The sequence below is a fragment of the Liolophura sinensis genome, chromosome 4 (genome assembly GCF_032854445.1).
Source record: "Liolophura sinensis isolate JHLJ2023 chromosome 4, CUHK_Ljap_v2, whole genome shotgun sequence".
In the NCBI taxonomy this organism is placed as follows: Eukaryota; Metazoa; Mollusca; class Polyplacophora; order Chitonida; family Chitonidae; genus Liolophura; species Liolophura sinensis.
Window position 1 is genome coordinate 11,260,588 of NC_088298.1, and position 21,614 is coordinate 11,282,201.

General features: G+C 40.3%; 1 protein-coding gene across 1 annotated transcript; it reads right to left on the reverse strand.

Annotated features, from left to right (window-relative positions):
• Positions 1–706: 706 nt before the first annotated feature.
• On the reverse strand, positions 707–21,542 carry LOC135464752 (cysteine/serine-rich nuclear protein 3-like). The gene is made up of 4 exons (XM_064742291.1): positions 21,399–21,542; positions 5,483–5,661; positions 4,645–4,764; positions 707–3,771 (listed from the first exon to the last, which is right to left on the reverse strand). Exons 2-4 carry the CDS (start codon positions 5,592–5,594, stop codon positions 1,847–1,849), a joined length of 2,157 nt encoding a protein of 718 aa, XP_064598361.1. The 5' UTR covers positions 5,595–5,661; positions 21,399–21,542; the 3' UTR covers positions 707–1,846.
• Positions 21,543–21,614: the final 72 nt, after the last annotated feature.

Here is a 21,614-nt window from a genome sequence, read left to right on the forward strand (position 1 = left end):
TACATTATAAACCTGAAAGTTTGGGATAAATGAGATTCTTCTAATAGCTACTATTCTGCATGATTACATAATTTCTTTGAATTACATTTTTGGGATAGGGAGGTCCTACAGGTATGCACAGAAAGTTATTCTTAAATTCTTAACTTCTTAGATAAGCATAGCTTTGAGACATTTGGTACAGTATTTCAAAACAAAGCAAAGAGAATCACCGGAAATTAACTTTTCTGTTTTAATTAGCTAACAAAAAGAAAATCAAGAAGGTAAACTCTTCCAGCTCAAGTAAACATCACCAGAAATAACTATCACCTGAATTATCTCCCTTGTTCTTGTAGATCGACATATGCATTTGAGGCACCGTGTCAGCCACCTCAACCAAATTCATCCAGGTGTTTTCCGTTTACTATAAGAGTGCCAGCACACTTGTTTATCAAGGTACACCTATTAGCCTATCAAAGCAATACAGTATCAGGTAGGACTACATGTATGTACTATATGTGAACTTCAGGATACGGTAAAATTTTCAGGGGATCATGCTATTGAACTCTTATGTTTTTATTGATCTTCCTGTTTTCCTATCATTAAAACAGTGCCTTCACTGAGAAATACTTTAGAACACTGCAGGATACCTTTAGCCATGTACTTCTACGGGCAGAGTTGAGCACATATGGAAAGAAAATAGGACAACCCCCCCCCCCCCCACAAAACAAAAAACAAACTGCATGCCATCATTTTAACAAGGGAGTTGTGACTTTTGATATGTAAAATACCACCAGAAAAACAGATCAACAATGACTACATGTATGCACATGTATGTGGGTAGATCTTTAAATAAAACAAACATTACTCAAAGAGTTAACCAAAAAAACTGTAATAACTTTGGCAATTTAAGAAACGCTTGTGAATGGCAAACATTTTATCTCTTGGACTGTTGATTGTTGCAAAAATGGATCTCATTTTGTCTTCAAACTGACATGGTCACCACACACATCCTGGTTGTGTTGACACTTAATTAATTTAAACTAACGAGAAAAAAAAACAAAAACCTGAAATCATCATCAGTTTGATATGCGACTGGATGAAATGTAGATAAAATGTGGAGGTGATCTGAATCTTTGATTATCATGATTTTTGTAGAAAAAAAAAAAAGAAATTCATTCAGAAGAACACGTAAATGTGTATGACAATATCAGCATCATTCTCTCAGTAGCTTGCCTGCAGGTCAACAAGACTTCTGCTCAGGTCCGATAAAAATATCTGACGATAAACTCTCCATATGATTGTTCTGTCAAATATTAAACCATGTATACAGTATGTAAAACGAGGACGTTCAACATTTGAACTGAAAACCACTTCTGTTAGCTGGGATTCTCTTATAAAATATCTCTCCATGAAAACACCATGAGTATTGAGTACTGGGTCATTTCACAAGTCACAATCCCTTTGCTCCCATTCAAGGAAAGACAACTCAATTTGGCAACATTCCAACTGTGTCAATTAAGCACTCTTCGCTGTCTAAAATAAACTTGCGACCTTTCGAAATCCTCTTAAATGCAAGCATGCAAAATCTTGTGATGCTGCCGATGCACAAGAATAATCATTGTGCATTTTGTTGAAAATTTTCACAGGAGCCGACATGAATACCCTGAACAAAATTACAGTGTAATTTCAACGGCCGCCATTTTCATTCCAGTTGTCATGGAAATGTACACTTTCACTCCTCAAACATTACAAAATTTTCTGACAAGACTTGTGATCCATATAAATATTGTACGAAAATCTTTTAGCAAATTGCATGAAAATTTGATCCATCTTCAGAAATGTGAAAAAAAAAAAAAAAAATAAATTGTCAAGCAATGGCTGTTTCAACCAATGATTCCTTAATAAGCTCACCAAAATTAGGCTTGCCGTCTATGGGCTTTAGGCTAGCACTTGTGAAGTTTCCCTGGGAGTCAGAATGGGAGTCATGCGCGACTGATATCTCTGAGGCAAACTCAATCCCAAGGTTGCCCGATAATGCCACACTTTTCATGTCGACAGATGTTGGAGTCTGAAGATGATTGTCGCTTTTTTCGAAGTTAAACAGCGATTTTGAGAGGTCAGCGGAATCGTTTTCCGCGACACCCAGTGGGTTACCGTTGACCTCTGTGTACACAGGTGACCTGGACGAGTCGCTGCCAATGCCGCTGCAGGTGTTGTCTGTGGTCTGCGGAGGGCTTAGAGGAAAACCGTCCAGGCTACCACCACATAGGACATCTGAATCAGAGTGCAGGGATCCTGTGGAACCTGGCGTAAAGGGAGCTAATTCACCGTTCACGTCTTTGCTCAGATTTTGATTCTTCATGTGGGTGGATATTCCTGGGCACCTCTCAGCCAACTGATCAGAAGTTGTGTCTGTCATTGTAGTGTATGAGAAAGGAGGCTGGGAGGGGTGGGATTCAGTGGGCGGGGGATACGCCTTGGTGCATGGCGCATAGTTCGCGGATTCACCGTTTTCGGGCCAAGCTGGCAAAACAGCTGACTGGACACTCTCTGCAAACTCTGCAGGACGAACGCCATTCAAAACACCAGCCATTGGCTCAAGCTTAAACATGCCTGGAGCAGGAGAGTTGTTGAGATCAATGTATTTCTGAGGCTCTGATTGGGTGACAGATCCTCCATTATCTGTGCAGAAACTCGCTGCGCTGCCGTTGGCTGTTGTGCTGGAGTCAAAAGTTGACAGACTCTGATATGACTTGTTGTAGTTATTGCTATTATCAATGCTGTTTTCACTTGAACAGTCACTGCTCTCAGAGTATGAGCTTTCCTCCTGTTTAAAATGGAACATGCTTGTCGTGTTGTCTGCCGTGTAAAATTCCTCCTCATTGTCGCTAAAAAGAAGAACCCGGGGAAGGGGCGACGCGATGCCGCCTGCCTGAGGCGCAATGTTCTGAAGACTCACCCCGTGCAAGTCTGGCGTGAAGTGTTGCTGTTGTTGTGGCAGGCAGCGCTGCTCATTTTCCAAAGTCCTGGCATACTGCGCCTGCGCTTCCTGCATCATGACATGACAGATTTCAGAATTCTGGCAATCTCTACAGCTGCCTTTCTCATTGCTATTGTATTCCCACTGGTCTTCATCCAGATTCTCCTCTGTCGGCACAAGCTCTTTCGCTTGCTCTTCCTTTTGCGTTTGCGCTGTGCCATTGTGTAAGGACTGCCGCTGGGCTTTCAAAGCTTTTGTTTCAGCGTCTTTCCGCTCAAGCTCCAGCCTCATGAGCGTGTGAATAAAATGTGTTCGGACCCTGATCGGGTTGAATTCGATGCGACCTGCATGATTTCCGCAACCATCCTTCGTGCAACCGCACGGAAATGACAAGCGATCCACTTGGCACTTAATCCCCGCTAAACTGCAGGCGCAAGTGGCAGGGTCGCAAAACACTTTGCAATCGCAGCCGCACACTTCACGTGATGTGCGAATCGTCTTGCACTCTTCTTTTTCTTGGCCGTCTATTTTCTTGACGCCTGATTGGCGCAGCAACAAGCGCCTCTGGCGGATGGGGACTGGTTGCAGGAAGTAGTAGTCGTCCACCTCGGGGTCGCTTTCAGAGTCACTGTCGGAGTCGTGATCGGAGTCACTCTTCTCCTCTAGAGTCACTGGCTTGGAGGGCTTTAGGAGGTGCACGAGTTTACCTTGCTGCTTCTGTTCCTCCACGATCATCTTGTGGATGCGCCTCTGCTCCTTGGAGTACTCTCCCAGAGTGAAATCTTCCTCATACGTGTGCTTGTCTCCCATACCTGAAAAACCAACAACCAACATCAAATTACCTGTCAGTAAGTCTGCTCCCTTACAAGCCTGATCAAAAGTGAAAAATGAGACACCGACAAAAGTTATTGTGAATTTTGTGTAAGCCTCTCACAACAGTGATGGCTCCCACATGTAGATCTGCATGTAATCAGCCAACTGATTTTACACTGTTCAGACCAGTTTATGAAAAAATAAGGCAAATTCCTACTTCTGACTATGTCAAGAATATCTCACAGCGCAAAATCCAATATCAACCACAGTTACACGTAGCCAGAAATCAACTTAACAAATGCCTTTCTCACCAATTACTCCAGATGGATTCAAACAAAAACCTACAATTAGAAAACATGTTAATTTTCACATTTTGGTGAGGGCCAGAGGAAAAACGGTCCCACAGTACTGTACATAGACTTACCCAGAGTTAATCCCCTCTCACTGGGAATGCAGGTAAAACCTTGAATATGAGGGAAGTAACTTACCAAGAGTTGATCCCCCCTCTCTGGGAATGCAGGTAAAACCTTGAATATGAGGAAAGTAACTTACCATGAGTTGATCCCCCGTCACTGGGAATGCAGGTAAAACCTTGAATATGAGGGAAGTAACTTACCAAGAGTTGATCCCCCCTCACTGGGAATGCAGGTAAAGTCTTGAATATGAGGGAAGTAACTTACCAAGAGTTGATCCACCCTCACTGGGAATGCAGGTAAAACCTTGAATATGAGGGAAGTAACTTACCAAGAGTTGATCCCCCCTCACTGGTAATGCAGGTAAAGTCTTGAATATAAGGGAAGTAACTTACCATGAGTTGATCCCCCCTCACTGGGAATGCAGGTAAAACCTTGAATATGAGGGAAGTAACTTACCAAGAGTTGATCCCCCCTCACTGGGAATGCAGGTAAAACCTTGAATACGTGGGAAGTAATACACTTTCACACCTTCAAAATTCACGGAATGTTTTGGCTTTTTGGATTTCTGGAAACATCCTGTTGAAAATAAAAATAAACAAGCAGATCTCATCAAACATTGGTTGGCATATAATTTTACAATTTTTTATTATTGCATTTGATTTTTTTTCACCCAATACCCAAGAACTTTTCACTGACACCATCGCATTCCCACTTTTGACATTCAAACTTGCGTTCCATCTGGATGAAAGAGAAGCGGTCTCCAATGAATGCAAGCAGCACAGCCAACACCCTTAGAGACAAACTGCCTGTCTGCGACTCAGACTGAACCCACAACTTGTGTGCCTTGTGGCAATGAAGGTCAGCAAACTTGTGACAGTCACAGATGCCTGTACTATAGGAGCTAGCAACAGACCCACATACACATGACAACTACATGTATTTCAAATAGTGGGACGGCGCTCAGGTTACTGTGTTCACCTCAAAAGGTTATAAAATATAACATGAGGTGCCACAACTTTTTACATTGGCTATCCTCTTACTTTCCACACAAACCTCAAAGCACCTTTGTAAGACCAAGTAACTCTCAAAATCAGGAAAAATGAGTATGCTTAACTTTTAAATTTTAGATCAAACACATTACACTTCCTACAATGGATACAGGCAGAGCCGGCACGTCAGAGCAGCAACATGTAAAAACAGCATCTATGTAAAATGACCAGAGTTACAGTAGTACTTCATGTACCATGGCCTGAGACAGCCGTTTGTTAAAAGTTCCTTCTCCTTTCTCCCTCACCTTTGACAGACACATCCACACTGCTGTCTGTACCTCCGCTACTGTTGCTACTCTCATCACCTTCAGACCCCGGTGGGGTCAGGTCGACCTCCTCGATCTTCCGTTTGGGCATGACGATGGCTACAACGACAACGACACGATGACACTACCCAAAACTTATCCTTTGTCAGCCAGCATGTCTGAAAAACACGTAACATATATGAACAACATTAAAATTCAGGAAATTTTTGGACAAACTGACAAACTTTCTCAAATGTTATGTATAAATTTACTTGCCATTCTAGTGTAAAGTAGGTGGTCTTCAACAAACAGAACATTGCTCACAACACTCCACAAACACTAAAGGCTGTATTTTGTCACTATGCATGTATGGGAAAGTAAAATTCCTTGTCCAAGGCCGGGGTTGAACCCACACCCTTTGTGTCATGTGGCTGGGTTCGAACACCATACTCAATGAGCCATGCCTTGTTTCAATATACCCTTGAAAAAATGAAAGAGCTCGGGAGCACAGCATTAAAACACCAATCAAATAAATACATGTAACACATTAATCACTGATCCGAAATATTGTATAAAGAAACATGCATATACGATGTTTATCAGACAAAAACAACTCCCGATGTACCCACACATGTTCAGTGCATATGGCTTGTCTAGCTGCGGTCAGCTCTTACGTCTACAATACTGTCCTACATCTTCATGTATTCTGCTAAATAAAAAACCTTAAGCCCAATCCAGACATCTTCATCTCCCCTGAATCAACCTGGGATTGACAGATGTCCATAACAAGATCATCACTCAACATAAATAGATATTCTCAGACTTCTATAGAACAGGCTTGTACATGTGTCTACATTCTGATAGTTAATTCATATACGTGCATGTTGTGTCCCGGAAAGGACAGACAGGCCAGCAATATGTACATATACACACACACATATATATATTATAAAGCTCTGGACATGTTCTGTGGATACAGTCTGAGCTTCACCTGGGCTATACATACATGTACAGCGTACATTCAATATGTGATGTACAAATATACACGACTGTGACCTGACCAGTACTACATGTACATCCCACATGTGCATTAACACAGACTAACTAGTTATGACGTGAGAATGATGTTTGTCTATGTAACACCACACCATTCTGCCTGTGTCACACTGGCATACCCTCAGCCTAACAGCTTTATCCTCACAACATCACCTCTTCCCAGTTAATCCCCGATCACAGCGCCAAGTGACGAACACGCGCGATAAGCGCCCAGTCGTCCGCTACTCCGATCAGCCTAGCTAGCAGCTTCCTCAGACAGACTACAGCGCTGTCAGTCCGGCTGTTCTATAGCTATAGACACATTGCAGAGATACTGCGATTTTCTCTTTGTCTGGATTTCATGGAGCCGGGTTTTAGACCAGATCAATATCTCAGGCTTGGAAGCACTGGGGGAGGCTCGAGCGGGCTACATGACATAGACGTAGGCCTAGCCATGGAGACTACCGCCTCTGCATCAGCAGCCCCTATGTCACCTCCACTCCAGCCACTCTCGCCAGCCACAGAGCCGAGACTCGTAGGCCTCACAGCCTGACACAAAAGGATATTGATTCTTTACATTCTCAGATCAGATCGTTCTGAATTCATCACCCTGCCGCAATACCCAAGTCCTGGTCACAGCAACTGTGTCATCAATTTCTAGATAATTCCTTGGGCCAGTTTGTGTTACTATCACGATAATCCTTTAACAGTTTTGTACATAAACAGGAAGGGCAATTTTCAGGTGTAATTAACAATTAGGTCCATAAAACCTGCATACACACACACATATATATATATATATATATATATATATATATATATATAAATATCCCCACAAAAGGAAAAAAAAAAGGTGCAAATAAAAAAGAGTTGTGTTAATTCTGTTTCAAGTGGAATTCCATTTTGATTAATGATTTACCTAAATTTATTTTGAAATACTGAATGCTAAATCAGGGTTTTCACTGAATAATTACATATAGAGAAAACCTGTGGAACTACTGTATGGCTGAGAGCCATGCATGTCGCTACAACAAAGTTAAAGGAGAAGAAAACGTAAAAACATGACACTATAGGCTGCAAAGAGCACATTTTTTTCTATTTGGTGGTGCCTGTTGCATAATTTTGCGATTTTTCCTTGCCATACACGTAAAGCCTGAAAACGGCAAAGCTGGCATAAGTCGCTGAATCCATCGCGTCCTCCATCTTTAACACCCTGTAATTTATGCTAAGGGTGTGTTGCCTCTCAGCCAATGAGAGTCGTTAAAACTGGCGGCTTGTGCGTGTAAACTCAGAACCTACCTCCAACATTCCGGTTTCCCGATTGTCAAGCGGAAAATGAACTGTACCGTTCGCTACCTTCTAGGCAGAAAAGTTCTACCGGAAATGTATAAACTGCACTTCGGCGGTTTCCAATGGCAATTCTCCTCCTAACACAGAAGACTTCAGGACTAGTCGCCCCCAGCAGATTTTGGCGCAGACTTTATTTATAATTTGTACATATTTGTACATAACTTGACGTACATATTAGAATTTTTTATGGCGTGCACCTGCAAGGAAAAAGCTTTGATCGCAATCAGTAAACAAAAACGGCATCCTTTGGAGTTGAACTTCCAAGTTTATCAATGAAAGATCAAAATGGATTCATCTGCAATTGATACTGCAACTGAACACCCCCGAACAACACATGTATCTGCACTATTTGCGCACATACAGATATAGTCTATAGATATCCACAGATTCTAGTGTAGTAGTACATATGTCTGCATATAACTGCACAAGTAAAATGTATGTACCAGCTGGTCTTGTACAGTGTATAATCACAAACAACTGCCCACACAACTGGTGGCTGTGTTAAAATGTCACGACCTTGAGCTGCCGAAGTCACTGCACACAACCCTGTACAACAAAAACAACATCACTAACTGCTATTTCATAAACTTTCATTTTGACATGTTTCAAATTGTTGGGTGGTCCAGTTGCTGGCAAAATGGATGCTGGAATCTATTTCCTAAAATAAATTGAGTTTCTCTTTCTTATAATGCCATAACTATTACAGCTGTCTCTCTCTAGAAAATTTATATACATAAAATATGCATATAAAATAATATATATATATATATATATATATATATATATATATATATATAAAATCACATACAACTGAGATTTGGTATTAAAATAATTTACCATATTTTTATTAATAGACTTTTAACCTAGTAGGTCGGAACTATCCTGTACTGGTACATATGTATCTTCATGTACACAGGTCACAAATCAGTCGGTTTCCATGCCAACTTAGCTGACACACCTACATGTACATCTACTACAATTTACACAACGAAATCATGTACTGGAATTATATTTTTTTATCAGAATTTATATGTCTATCACATGTCATGTCAGCTGTCCACTGTGTGTGTGTTTATAACATACCTGTATGATGTCAGCTGTCCACTGAGCGTGCGTTTATAACATACCTGTACCATGTCCGCTGCCCACTGAGTGTGCGTTTAGAACACACCTGTATGATGTCAGCTGTCCACTGAGTGTGTGTTTATAATGCACACGTATCATGTTAGCTGTCCACTGAGTGTGTTTATAATGTACACATATCACGTTAGCTGTCCACTGAGTGTGTGTTTATAATGCACGCATATTAAGTTAGCTGTCCACTGAGTGTGTGTTTATAAAGCACACGTATCACCTTAGCTGTCCACTGAGTGTGTGTTTATAAAGCACATGTATCACGTTAGCTGTCCACTGAGTGCGTGTTTATAATGCACACGTATCACGTTAGCTGTCCACTGAGTGTGTGTTTATAAAGCACACGTATCACCTTAGCTGTCCACTGAGTGTGTGTTTATAAAGCACATGTATCACGTTAGCTGTCCACTGAGTGTGTGTTTATAATGCACACGTATCACGTTAGCTGTCCACTGAGTGCGTGTTTATAATGCACACGTATCACCTTAGCTGTCCACTGAGTGTGTGTTTATAAAGCACATGTATCACGTTAGTTGTCCACTGAGTGTGTGTTTATAATTCACACGTATCACGTTAGCTGTCCACTGAGTGAGTGTTTATAATGCACACGTATCACGTTAGCTGTCCACTGAGTGAGTGTTTATAATGCACACGTATCACGTTAGCTGTCAACTGAGTGTGTTTATAAAGCACACGTATCACGTTAGTTGTCCACTGAGTGTGTGTTTATAATTCACATGTATCACGTTAGCTGTCCACTGAGTGTGTGTTTATAATGCACACGTATCACGTTAGCTGTCCACTGAGTGCGTGTTTATAAAGCACACGTATCACGTTAGTTGTCCACTGAGTGTGTGTTTATAATTCACATGTATCAAGTTAGCTGTCCACTGAGTGAGTGTTTATAAAGCACACGTATCACGTTAGCTGTCCACTGAGTGTGTGTTTATAACATACACGTATCACGTTAGCTGTCCACTGAGTGTGTGTTTATAACATACACGTATCACGTTAGCTGTCCACTGAGTGTGTGTTTATAATGCACACGTATCACGTTAGCTGTCCAGTGAGTGGGTGTTTATAATGCACACATATCACATTAGCTGTCCACTGAGTGAGTGTTAATAACTTCATGTCCACCTGGTCGTTTGCATATACATGTCATTTAACCATATACACTCAGTGGACTGAAAGCTACCTGACTGTGGGGGGCCTCTGTGGCTCAGTTGGTTAGCGCACTAGCGCAGTGTAATGACCCAGGAGTCTCTCACCTCCAGCTCAGGCTGGCTTCCTCTCCGGCTGCACGTGGGAAGGTCTGTCACCAACCTGCAGATGGTCGTGGATTTCCCCCGGGCTCTGCCCGGTTTCCACTCACCATAATGCTGGCCGCCGTCATATAAGTGAAATATTCTTGAGTACGGCGTAAAACACCAATCAAATAAATAAATAAATACCTGACTGTGTGGGTATTCATAAAATACCATAAGTTCATGAAATCATCCATAACCGTGAAAGCTAACTTGGGTCCATATATTTTTAATGGTTTGGTGCGTTGTGTAGGTAACTATAGTGAGCAGAGAGAGCGTTGTGGAGGTACCTATAATGAGTGGTGACAGAGGGTTGTGTACATAACTATAGTGAGTGGTGATAGAGGGTTGTGTACGTAATTGTAGTGAATGGTGATAGAGCCTCGTGTACGTAACTATAATGAGTGGTGATAGAGGGTTGTGGACGTAACTATAATGAGTGGTGATAGAGGGTTGTGGACGTAACTATAGTGAGTGGTGATAGAGGGTTGTGGACGTAACTATAGTGAGTGGTGATAGAGGGTTGTGGACGTAACTATAGTGAGTGGTGATAGAGGGTTGTGGACGTAACTATAATGAGTGGTGATAGAGGGTTGTGGACGTAACTATAGTGAGTGGTGATAGAGGGTTGTGGACGTAACTATAGTGAGTGGTGATAGAGGGTTGTGGACGTAACTATAGTGAGTGGTGATAGAGGGTTGTGTACCTAACTATAGTCAGTAGTGATACAGTGTTGTGTATGTAACTATAGTGAGCAGACGTTATTGATTTTATACCCACATCAGCAGCAGTGTTATGCACTGTGTCCACTGACAATTCCTCTGACTTCTACTACATGTACATGTATGCGCTCAAGCTTACTGAAATGCCCAACTCATGAACCATACTGCTAAGTACACAACAGATTAACACTCAGAGCTATGTTGTCTATAAATAGACAATCAAGGTGCTAAAAATACCCACCTACCAGACTGGAATGATCATAGTTTTTCAATAAAAGCTGTATAAGCATGTCTACCTCTGCAGCAGCTACAGGGCTAGGGTAGCAGCCTGTACTCTGTAACACATTCTAAGCAAACAGCTGTATATTACAGTACTGGAATGTGTGTATGTAAGTCCAGCTTGGTCTATGCTGCAGGTATACTCGCGGTCTATAAATAGCTCAAAACTAGGTCACTGTAACAGGCTGTAAAGTAGGTCAAGTAACTCCAGGGCTTACCCTGTACAAACCTCTTCAAAAGATAACAGTGTCTATGTAAGTTATGCTGCTGTGTGTAGACAGTGTTGGGGCTGTCCCCCTTCTACTGGAGCATGTAATCTGCTCTGCTGAGCTGGGTAAGAGGGCTAGTAGACTGCACCTGGCGACCCCGCGTCACTTTCAACTGACTCCCTATGTACACATAGCTTGCTTGTACTCCCAAATACAAACAGGCCTCCCCAAACAGGTTTTATATGCACAAGAGCTGGGATTCGTAAACTCTGGCAATGAAAACACTACACAGTATAATTTAAATGACACAACAAAGTTAGGCCTTGGACCAAACTGCACTATGACAACATGTGCACTGCCCAAAACTGGCCAAGTCTGTAATAAACCAATGTGGCAAATTGTAAAGACAACTGCTTTTTGTTACTAGTCAACAGAGTAATATATTTTTGTTAATGTTAAGTTTGAACGTGAATGTTAACGTGATGGCAATAAAGTGAAACCAAATGTGTGTAAACTGTGCTGGTAAACATCCAGTATGACAAGTTGGGGGGTGGGGGGGGGGGGGGGGTGGGGGGGTGGAGAAAAAAGGAAAATATCCTGCAGCAAACAGCATTTTGACAGGTGCCAAATACTTGGTACAGGACAAAACTGCCATGTAAATAACATAGTTTTTTTTTTTTTTAATGATGTGAATAGCTGGAAGATTTGCCATTATGAATGTCCTGCACTAACTTAAACATTACACCTAAGGCTGAAGTAACGTTGCACATCAAGTATATGCATGCTAGTCTAGTCAGTAATAACAAAGCTCTAATCTCTTTACCTTAGTACTGGCTTTATTCATTCAATTTCCAATGGTGAATACTTTTTCTCTACGCTGTTATTTATTTGTTTTGATTGGTGTTTTACGCCGTACTCAAGAATATTTCACTTATACAACGGCGGCCAGCATTATGGTGGGAGGAAACCGGGCAGAGCCCAGGGGAAACTCACCACCATCCGCAGGTTGATGCCAGACCTTCCCACATACGTCCGGAGAGGAGGCCAGCATGAGCTAGACTTAAACTCACAGCGACCGCAGCTTTACAATGTCCACTCAAACAATGCAAATATTGCCGTTAAATTTAACATACCCGCATGAACACGTGTGGAGTTGTGTAATCATGAAGCCTTGAATCGGGGATTTAAGTATTCTTACAAGGCCATGTAACAAACTGTTATTCCATCTTTGAAGCAATAAAAACACAAAAAATCAGTAAAATTGTAAAAGGCTTCATTTGTTTTATTCTTGCACATGCAAAATACTATGGTACTTACAATAAACAAAAAATAAACACTATTTCCTAAATTCCCGAAGCTTGAAAAATCTATTGTGTTGTAAACTCAAGAACTTTTTAACTCTCAATACCAGTGTTCATATTCATGGGGGATGGAAAGCTGTTTTCCTGGAGTAAACCACTGCTTCTTGCCAGGTGCTCACAAGTTCACCATCTGGACTTTCTGCTACAAAAGCAGCCAGAGCTGGGATTGAACTGGAGACCTCCTTGGTAAGGAGGAACTAATCAGTTGCAACCATCACTGTGGGCCCAAATGGAAAAATGCTTCACCAGACAATCCTTAGCTATTTCAAGCCAACCCTACCAATTATTTTTCACCTACCACATTTTTTTTAGCTACCAGAGATAACTGCATTAACAAGAAGTACTGAGCTGCTTGTTCAGAGATAATATTCAACCTTTCCTTCTCATGGCCACTGACGAAACGTGGGACTCACATATACGATCATGCCATGAAGCGGGTAAACCATTTCAATAAAGGGTGAAATGAAATACAGAGTAATAAGTTTTGGGACCAAAAGAATAGTCTACCAACTTGGTTAAATATATTTCAAAACTTATCTTGAAACCAAAAATTTACTCTATATGAAAGTAGGTACTGTTTTATCCTGCGTGATGTCTCCTTGTCTAACCATAAAGGCAACTGTCATAAAGGCAATTGATTTTTGTTACTCCTACAAAGAGCAATATTACTGTCAATGATTTATTTGACTGTGAAATTCAATGTGATCATAGCAATAAAAGAGAGACAAGAACAAGCTTCAAATACCTTGACATCATGTAACAGATGGTCCTTATTTGAATATAAATCTCCAATCAAATTTTGAAAACTCAAATAAATTCAAGTTTTTAACTTACATTGATAACCCCTCAGAGAAAACAGCTCCAGGCCAGGTACATGTATACCGAACCCATGCTACTGACTTGTCCTAGTGTACAAGGATGCGTACGCTCGTATTAACGCACACTTATCTTCACCCATAAGATCCGGTATTACTTGGCAGACACACAATGACCCAGGGATGCACTATCTGACCTCACCAATGGCACAGAGTCTAGAGAAAGCTGGGGAAACCCCTCCTGTCTGACCCCGGAGAGTAGCTTATGTAACTAAGGACTTCATCACCAGGGGATCCCGCTCAAAGAATTACAACTACCAGTAAGTATCCAGAAGTTATACACAGGCACTCTAGTTTATTAAACACAATGAACACTGTTTGGTCTGTAAAAATCCACTCTGAGACATATATAAACGCCTTAAATTGACACTTTTCATGCAAACCCCAAAAAATTTTTAAAAGAAATTTTTCAAACTTCACTTAAAAGGCTTATGTGGCACTGTAAAGTGATTGAATCAATGAGACTCAAGCAAAATGTGTCACCAGAAAACTTTAGCTGAAATACAGTAAATTAAAATTTATTTATTATAAAACTAATTGAAGGAGTGACATTAATTGATGCTGGTTTATTCTTCATATACATGTAAAAGCTCTGATAACCACTTTACCTAAAATCCTGTAAACCATCTGCTAATATTTTGTGTTCGATCTTTTACACAAGGGGTTACACAGGGGTTCTGCCAATATTTTGTGTTCGACCTTTTACACAAGGTGTTACACAGGGGTTCTGCTAATATTTTACGTTCGACCTTTTACACAAGGGGTTATGCTAATATTTTGTGTTCAACCTTTTCACAGGGGTTCTGCTAATATTTTGTGTTTGACCTTTTCACAGGGGTTCTGCTAATATTTTGTGTTCGACCTTTTCACAGGGGTTCTGCTAATATTTTGTGTTCAACCTTTTACACAAGGAGTTCTGCTAATATTTTGTGTTCAACCTTTTCACAGGGGTTCTGCTAATATTTTGTGTTCGACCTTTTCACAGGGGTTATGCTAATATTTTGTGTTCGACCTTTTACACAAGGGGTTATGCTAATATTTTGAGTTTGACCTTTTCACAGGGGTTCTGCTAATATTTTGTGTTCGACCTTTTCACAGGGGTTCTGCTAATATTTTGTGTTCGACCTTTTACACAAGGGGTTATGCTAATATTTTGTGTTCGACCTTTTCACAGGGGTTCTGCTAATATTTTGTGTTCGACCTTTTCACAGGGGTTCTGCTAATATTTTGTGTTCGACCTTTTACACAAGGGGTTATGCTAATATTTTGTGTTCGACCTTTTACACAAGGGGTTATGCTAATATTTTGTGTTCAACCTTTAACACAAGGAGTTCTGCTAATATTTTGTGTTCGACCTTTTCACAGGGGTTCTGCTAATATTTTGTGTTCGACCTTTTACACAAGGGGTTATGCTAATATTTTGTGTTCGACCTTTTACACAAGGGGTTATGCTAATATTTTGTGTTCAACCTTTAACACAAGGAGTTCTGCTAATATTTTGTGTTCGACCTTTTCACAGGGGTTCTGCTAATATTTTGTGTTCGACCTTTTACACAAGGGGTTATGCTAATATTTTGTGTTCAACCTTTTCACAGGGGTTCTGCTAATATTTTGTGTTCGACCTTTTCACAGGGGTTCTGCTAATATTTTGTGTTCGACCTTTTACACAAGGGGTTATGCTAATATTTTGTGTTCAACCTTTTACACAAGGAGTTCTGCTAATATTTTGTGTTCGACCTTTTCACAGGGGTTCTGCTAATATTTTGTGTTCGACCTTTTACACAAGGGGTTATGCTAATATTTTTTGTTTGACCTTTTCACAGGGGTTCTGCTAATATTTTGTGTTCGACCTTTTCACAGGGGTTCTGCTAATATTTTGTGTTCAACCTTTTACACAAGGGGTTATGCTAATATTTTGTGTTTGACCTTTTCACAGGGGTTCTGCTAATATTTTGTGTTCGACCTTTTCACAGGGGTTCTGCTTATATTTTGTGTTCGACCTTTTACAGGGGTTCCGCTTATATTTTGTGTTCGACCTTTTACGCAAGGGGTTCTGCTAATATTTTGTGTTCGACCTTTTACACAAGGGGTTACACAGGGATTCATAATGTCGACCTTAACTGCCATTAAACAGTAATTTGAGATTCAAAATACTGCATACAGAGTTCAAAAAACTCAAAAGTATGCTATAAGCTAGAGGAGCTAGATTTACTTATTGCGAATTAGGTGGAGCGCAGCGCATTTGTATAAGTTTGTATTTGTAAAGTCTGCACCAATATGGCAATCACCACATCATAATCTCTACTACCCGTCGCACATCACCTCCTACTTTCCTCTATGTATGTCACTCTCTAGGAACGCGTACTGGCATCCCATATCCATATTATAATTTCAGCTTCTGATTACAGAGAATTACACTACCATGTGTTTTACTCTCTATTATATATATCTACAATCAGTGTACAGATAGAGGGCTGTAACATTTCACAAGCTTTATGTTTTCTTCATTTTTAAAGTATCAGTTTTTATCCCATTTGAAGGAAAAATTCGTGCAGAGAATTGTCATGTATATGTACTGTTTTTAAAAACATGGTTTAATTGATGTTAACAAGGATATAGTGTTAATTAAAATATTAATCATTAAATTATATTTGATATTCTTTGTTTATGTATTACGCCACTCATATAAATAGTTGACTGGATCGAACCAGGATCTCATTTGATGTTATGTGACCGTCCCTTCAAGAAATCCCAACAGAAATTTGTTTTTTCGGTTTTTACAGATGCCAATTAGTTTATTTCCTTTAATTGCTTCTTTCATATTTTTTGTTGTTGTTGCTGATCGTTTGAAATGTCACTCTGTTTACAGGTGACGGGTGCTCTTCTCAGATATGTAATTTCCTCTCCCGCTGTTGAGCATAGCCAGCCTTATACACTTTGACCGGTATACCATATCCGATACCTGTATACTGAGATAGGCCTACCTGTGAAGTGTTTTCACCCGTATTCATTTGGATACCTGTAAAATAGTGTTGCCATATTTTTCATTATCTAACTGAATTGATCACCAGTGACACTGTGTTTCCATAGAAGATTAAGATTTCAAATCAATTACTCATTTTGTGAGACAAACATTGTAAAATGTTCAAAAAAAAACTTTTCGACAGCAAAATATGTAAATCTCTGTGATCCAATTCTTTTCGCCACGCTATACATGTACCTTAAAAATACACCTTATTTCACGAAACTGAATTGGTAATAATTGTGGCTCTGGTTATAACCAATGTGAAATGTTTACAAACACTGACCGAACGTGGACACAGGCCTATACCTCCAAGGACAAGTTCCTCAAGATATAGCCGTAGCCCACTTACGTAGATTCCCTACTTTATTTTTTGTGAATTAAATTAATTCACTGGTACAATCACGGGGAAAAACTGAGATCTTATTACATCATAACATCTGCTGGAACACGATCAAAACAGAAGATTTTCATTTTAACCCTACATGTTATCAAAGAATCCCGAACAGTTTTGCGTTTTATGTTTTGTATTAATCCCATTTCACATGTATCAGAGGCCCCCACATGAGCCCCTTCAGTTGGCACAAAAATACTGGTCAGGACATCCCAAAATTTAAAAAAGATTAGCCAGGTGAGTGGATAGCTTTTGTCCACGTCAAAACTCGATGCTAACGAGCATGTAGCTGGGAATATATTGGTGTAATTTCCTGAACTGTCATTGATATCACCACTGCCAGATGATTTAATGGGTAGAAAATGTATCTGTTTACTGATACATTTTTGTGAAGTGGAAACAATGGTAGTGACAATAGAAAGGGCAGGAGCATGAAAGTTCACATACAAAGACAAAGCTGATATGTTCCATCCATTAATTTTCACGCAACACAACATGATTTTGGCTCTCCTCTTCCTCATGAAGAAACCTTCTGGACAGTGTAGATTAGGTCAAAGCAGGTGATCTGAGCTGAGGCTCACTTGGGGGCTTACACTCTTCATACTTTTAGACAAGGCAGTACACTGATTTGGATTTTATTTTACTAGGTGCAGAGGTTCCACTTCACTCGGTCAAAAGTATCAGCTGGACAGGAATTTGGTTATATTTTCACGTTCCCCCTCCCCCCAAAAATGCTAGCACAAACTGTTGACTTATAATGTACTCATAAAAATGCTAAACTAATGTTTACTTGATAGCTTTATTGTAAAGATCTAGGGATATTTATTTTGAGAATTGCCAAATATTGGGTGACATAATTTAGTACTGCATTTTGATCAATGTTGAGGAAGTTTAACTGTGATGTATCATACGAACAGGATTCTACGACTGTTCTTCCCTTCTGCTAAATGGCTTTTAACATCAAGCAAACAATGTTTTAATTTTGGCCTTTGGTACCTAGATATTTAAAAAACAAAAAAACCTCACTATGGCACCATTACAGGGCAATCAGATCTGAATAAAAACCTCAACATTTCTAATAGGGTATTTAATATTCTGATGTCTATGAACTCCTGGGTACAGGTACATCTATAAGAGCCAAAATGTTTTATGAGAAAGATGATCCGAACAAAAAGTGTCATTAACTATCTTCAAGTTGTGAAAAGGTCATCTCTGTGATGACCTCAACTGACCGAGGTCATCTTTATTATTTTGAGCTCTTGAAGACTCCTGATGCATTGCATACAACACTTAAACCTAATCTACTGCATCGATCCACACGTCCAGACACATCTGGGTGTATTGTGTAATGAGTGGATCAGCAGGCCCATCATAAATACTAACGGATAATGTAATATTAGTTGTTCAAAGCCAAGAGACTTACCATTTCAATTACCATTTATTAACTCCATTGTCAGGCTGTTTTCTTATTGTTTTCTATTTTATTAATTCACGATAAAAATCTACAAAAATAAAAGAATTTCATGTAGCAACCCATGGTTTGCTAGGGGTCTTATGTTCGTACACAACTTTGTTCTCACATGTATGTACGTGGTTCGTACAGCCCCTTGTTCTCACTGATGCACCTGGTTCATACACCCGCTTGTTCTCACTGATGTACCTGGTTCATACAGCCCCTTGTTCTCACTGATGTCCCGAGTTCAAACACTCCCTTGTTCTCATTTATGTACATCGTTCATACACTCCATTGTTCTCACTGATGTGTTTGATTCATGCACTCCTGTTCTCACTGTTGTGCCTAGTTCATACACTCTCTTGTTCTCACTGATGTGCCTGATGCATACACTCTCCTGTTCTCACTGAGGTACCTAGTTCATACACTCTGCTGTTCTCATTGATGTACCTCGTTCATACACTCTTATGTTTTTAACAATGTCTCGGGTTCATACAGCCCCTTGTTCTCACTGATGCACCTGGTTCATACACTCCTTTGTTCTCACTGATGTGCTGGATTAACACACTCTCCTGTTTTCATTGATGTACCTGGTTCACACACACACATTCTCACTGAAGTGCCTGGTTCATACACTCCCTTGTTGTCACTGATGTGCCTGGTTCATACACTCTCGTGTTCTCACTAATGTACCTGGTTCATACACTCCTTTGTTTTCACTGGCGTACCTGGTTCATACACTCCCCTGTTCTCACTGATGTCCTGGGTTCATACACTCCGTTGTTCTCACCAATTTACCTGGTTAATTACTCCCTTGTTGTCACTGATATACAAGTGCTTGATTTATACAACAATTTGTTCTTACAAATGTACCTGGTCTATACACTCTCTTGTTGCCACTGCTATGCCTGGTTCAGACACTCTCCTGTTGTCATTGGTGTACCTCGTCCATACACTCCCTTGTTCTCACCAATGCACTTGGTTCATACAAAAATTTTTTCTCACAGATGTGCCTGATTCATACACTCCCATGTTCTCACCGTTGCACCTGATTCATACACTCCCCTGTTCTCACTCATGTACCTGGTTCATACACTCCCGTGTTCTCGCTGATGTGTCTGGTTCATACATTCCCTTGTTCTCGCTGGTGTGCCTGGTTCATACACTCCCTTGCTCTCAATGACGTATCTGGTTCATACACTCTCCTGTTCTCACAGATGCACCCGGTTCATACACTCCCTTGTTCTCACTGATGTACCTGGTTCATGCACTCTCTTGTTCTCATTGATGTGCCTGGTTCACATACTCCCTTATTCTCATTGATGTGCCTTGTTCATACACTCCCTTGTTCTCTCTGATGTGGCAAGTTCACATGCCATCCTGTTCTCACATGAATCTGGTTCATACATTCTCACACCAATTTATGTGTTTCGTCTGTACACTCCTTGGTTCTCACAAATGTGCATCGTTCATACAGTTTGAATGAGAGTATAATACTTTTCGTTTCTCAATGAAACTCATACACACCCTTGGTCTTGTACATGCAGATGTACCTTGTTCATACAATGCATACAAGTTCTCAACGATGTACCTTGTTTGCCACGTTTCCTGCTCCCAGTGACTGACGGCATTTTCACTTTTTAATTTGTTACTTCACTTCCTTGTACTCACATTCCATTCCTCTTCTCCATAATAAACACTTAGCTTCAATAAATTTAGGGTTACTCTACATTCTTCTATACATGTATGTCAATAACAAAAAAAAAAAATTTGGGATAAAAATATGCATATCTATAAACACATGTACATGTAAATTACCACTTGTTTCTAATCATTCAAACTGCTGACACATAAAAAAAAGGGATTTCTGCATTTCAATTTCGCTGGATTTTTTTGTTCTTGTTGTTTTTGATTGGGGTATAAAGTACTTGGGTCATATAATACATGTAACAACCAAAATGGTATCTTCTTGGAGCTGATTCTCAAACTCCATGTTGCCACACTGCACGGCCAGACGACTATGCCAATAACAACATATTTGACTGTATACATGTACTCTGACAGTGGGCTGACAAATACTTAGCCTACCTTGTTATATTGATTCCGAAATAAGGAAGTGTCAAGTAAAACGGTTCAATTTAAATCTCACTGATCATGCTCATGCTGTCGCCTTTAAAACTTAGGAGGCTTAGCAGTCTAAAGAGATATACCTGTGAAGGTATTTTATAACAGGAGACAGTTAACAATTTCAGCACCCTTAAAGAGTTGGATGGGTTTATTCCCTCCCCCCCCCCCCCATTACTTCTTCAAATATGATTTATTCTGCATGTATTAACATATAATGTGTATCACACAGTCTCATCATCTTCAGAAATCACAATTCACAAAGAGTCAACCAGTGATACGGTAATAAATTGCTGGCAACTAAGCTTAGATACTAAGGTCTAAAACACGTTTAGTATCGGTGTATTTGACGTAATTTGATAAATTTTCAGACAAAGGAAAACTTTTCAAGGAAGATCAACATTCGACGAACACAAGTCCAGTTACCACAGTGGACGATTATCAGTTAGCCTCTGCAAGTCAGAGATGTTTGGGCAGATCAAATCGCTGTTTTGTAAATAAACAAACTGACAGACATACAAGTGTTGTCTACGTGAGTTGTGGTACAACCGAACGCACTGTTATACAGTGTGTACGTCAGATCGCAGGCTTGCCTGAGGAGAGGCGAGGAAAAAATCGAATCGACGCGCTGCCTAAAATTAACATACTTACCAACGAGACGGATTCTGAGACGATGTCTTCTAAGCCAGGGGTTCTAGGTGTGAAACTGAAAGGTGTATGTGTGACAATCGGTTCACTAGCGATCGAAGTAAAAGAAATCGCCTGGATTCGCCTGAAGAATAACTACAATCTCTATTCGGATCAGTGTGCGGCCATAATGGAACGAACAACTGCTGCTAGATCCGACATCCCTGCACTCTATGAAAT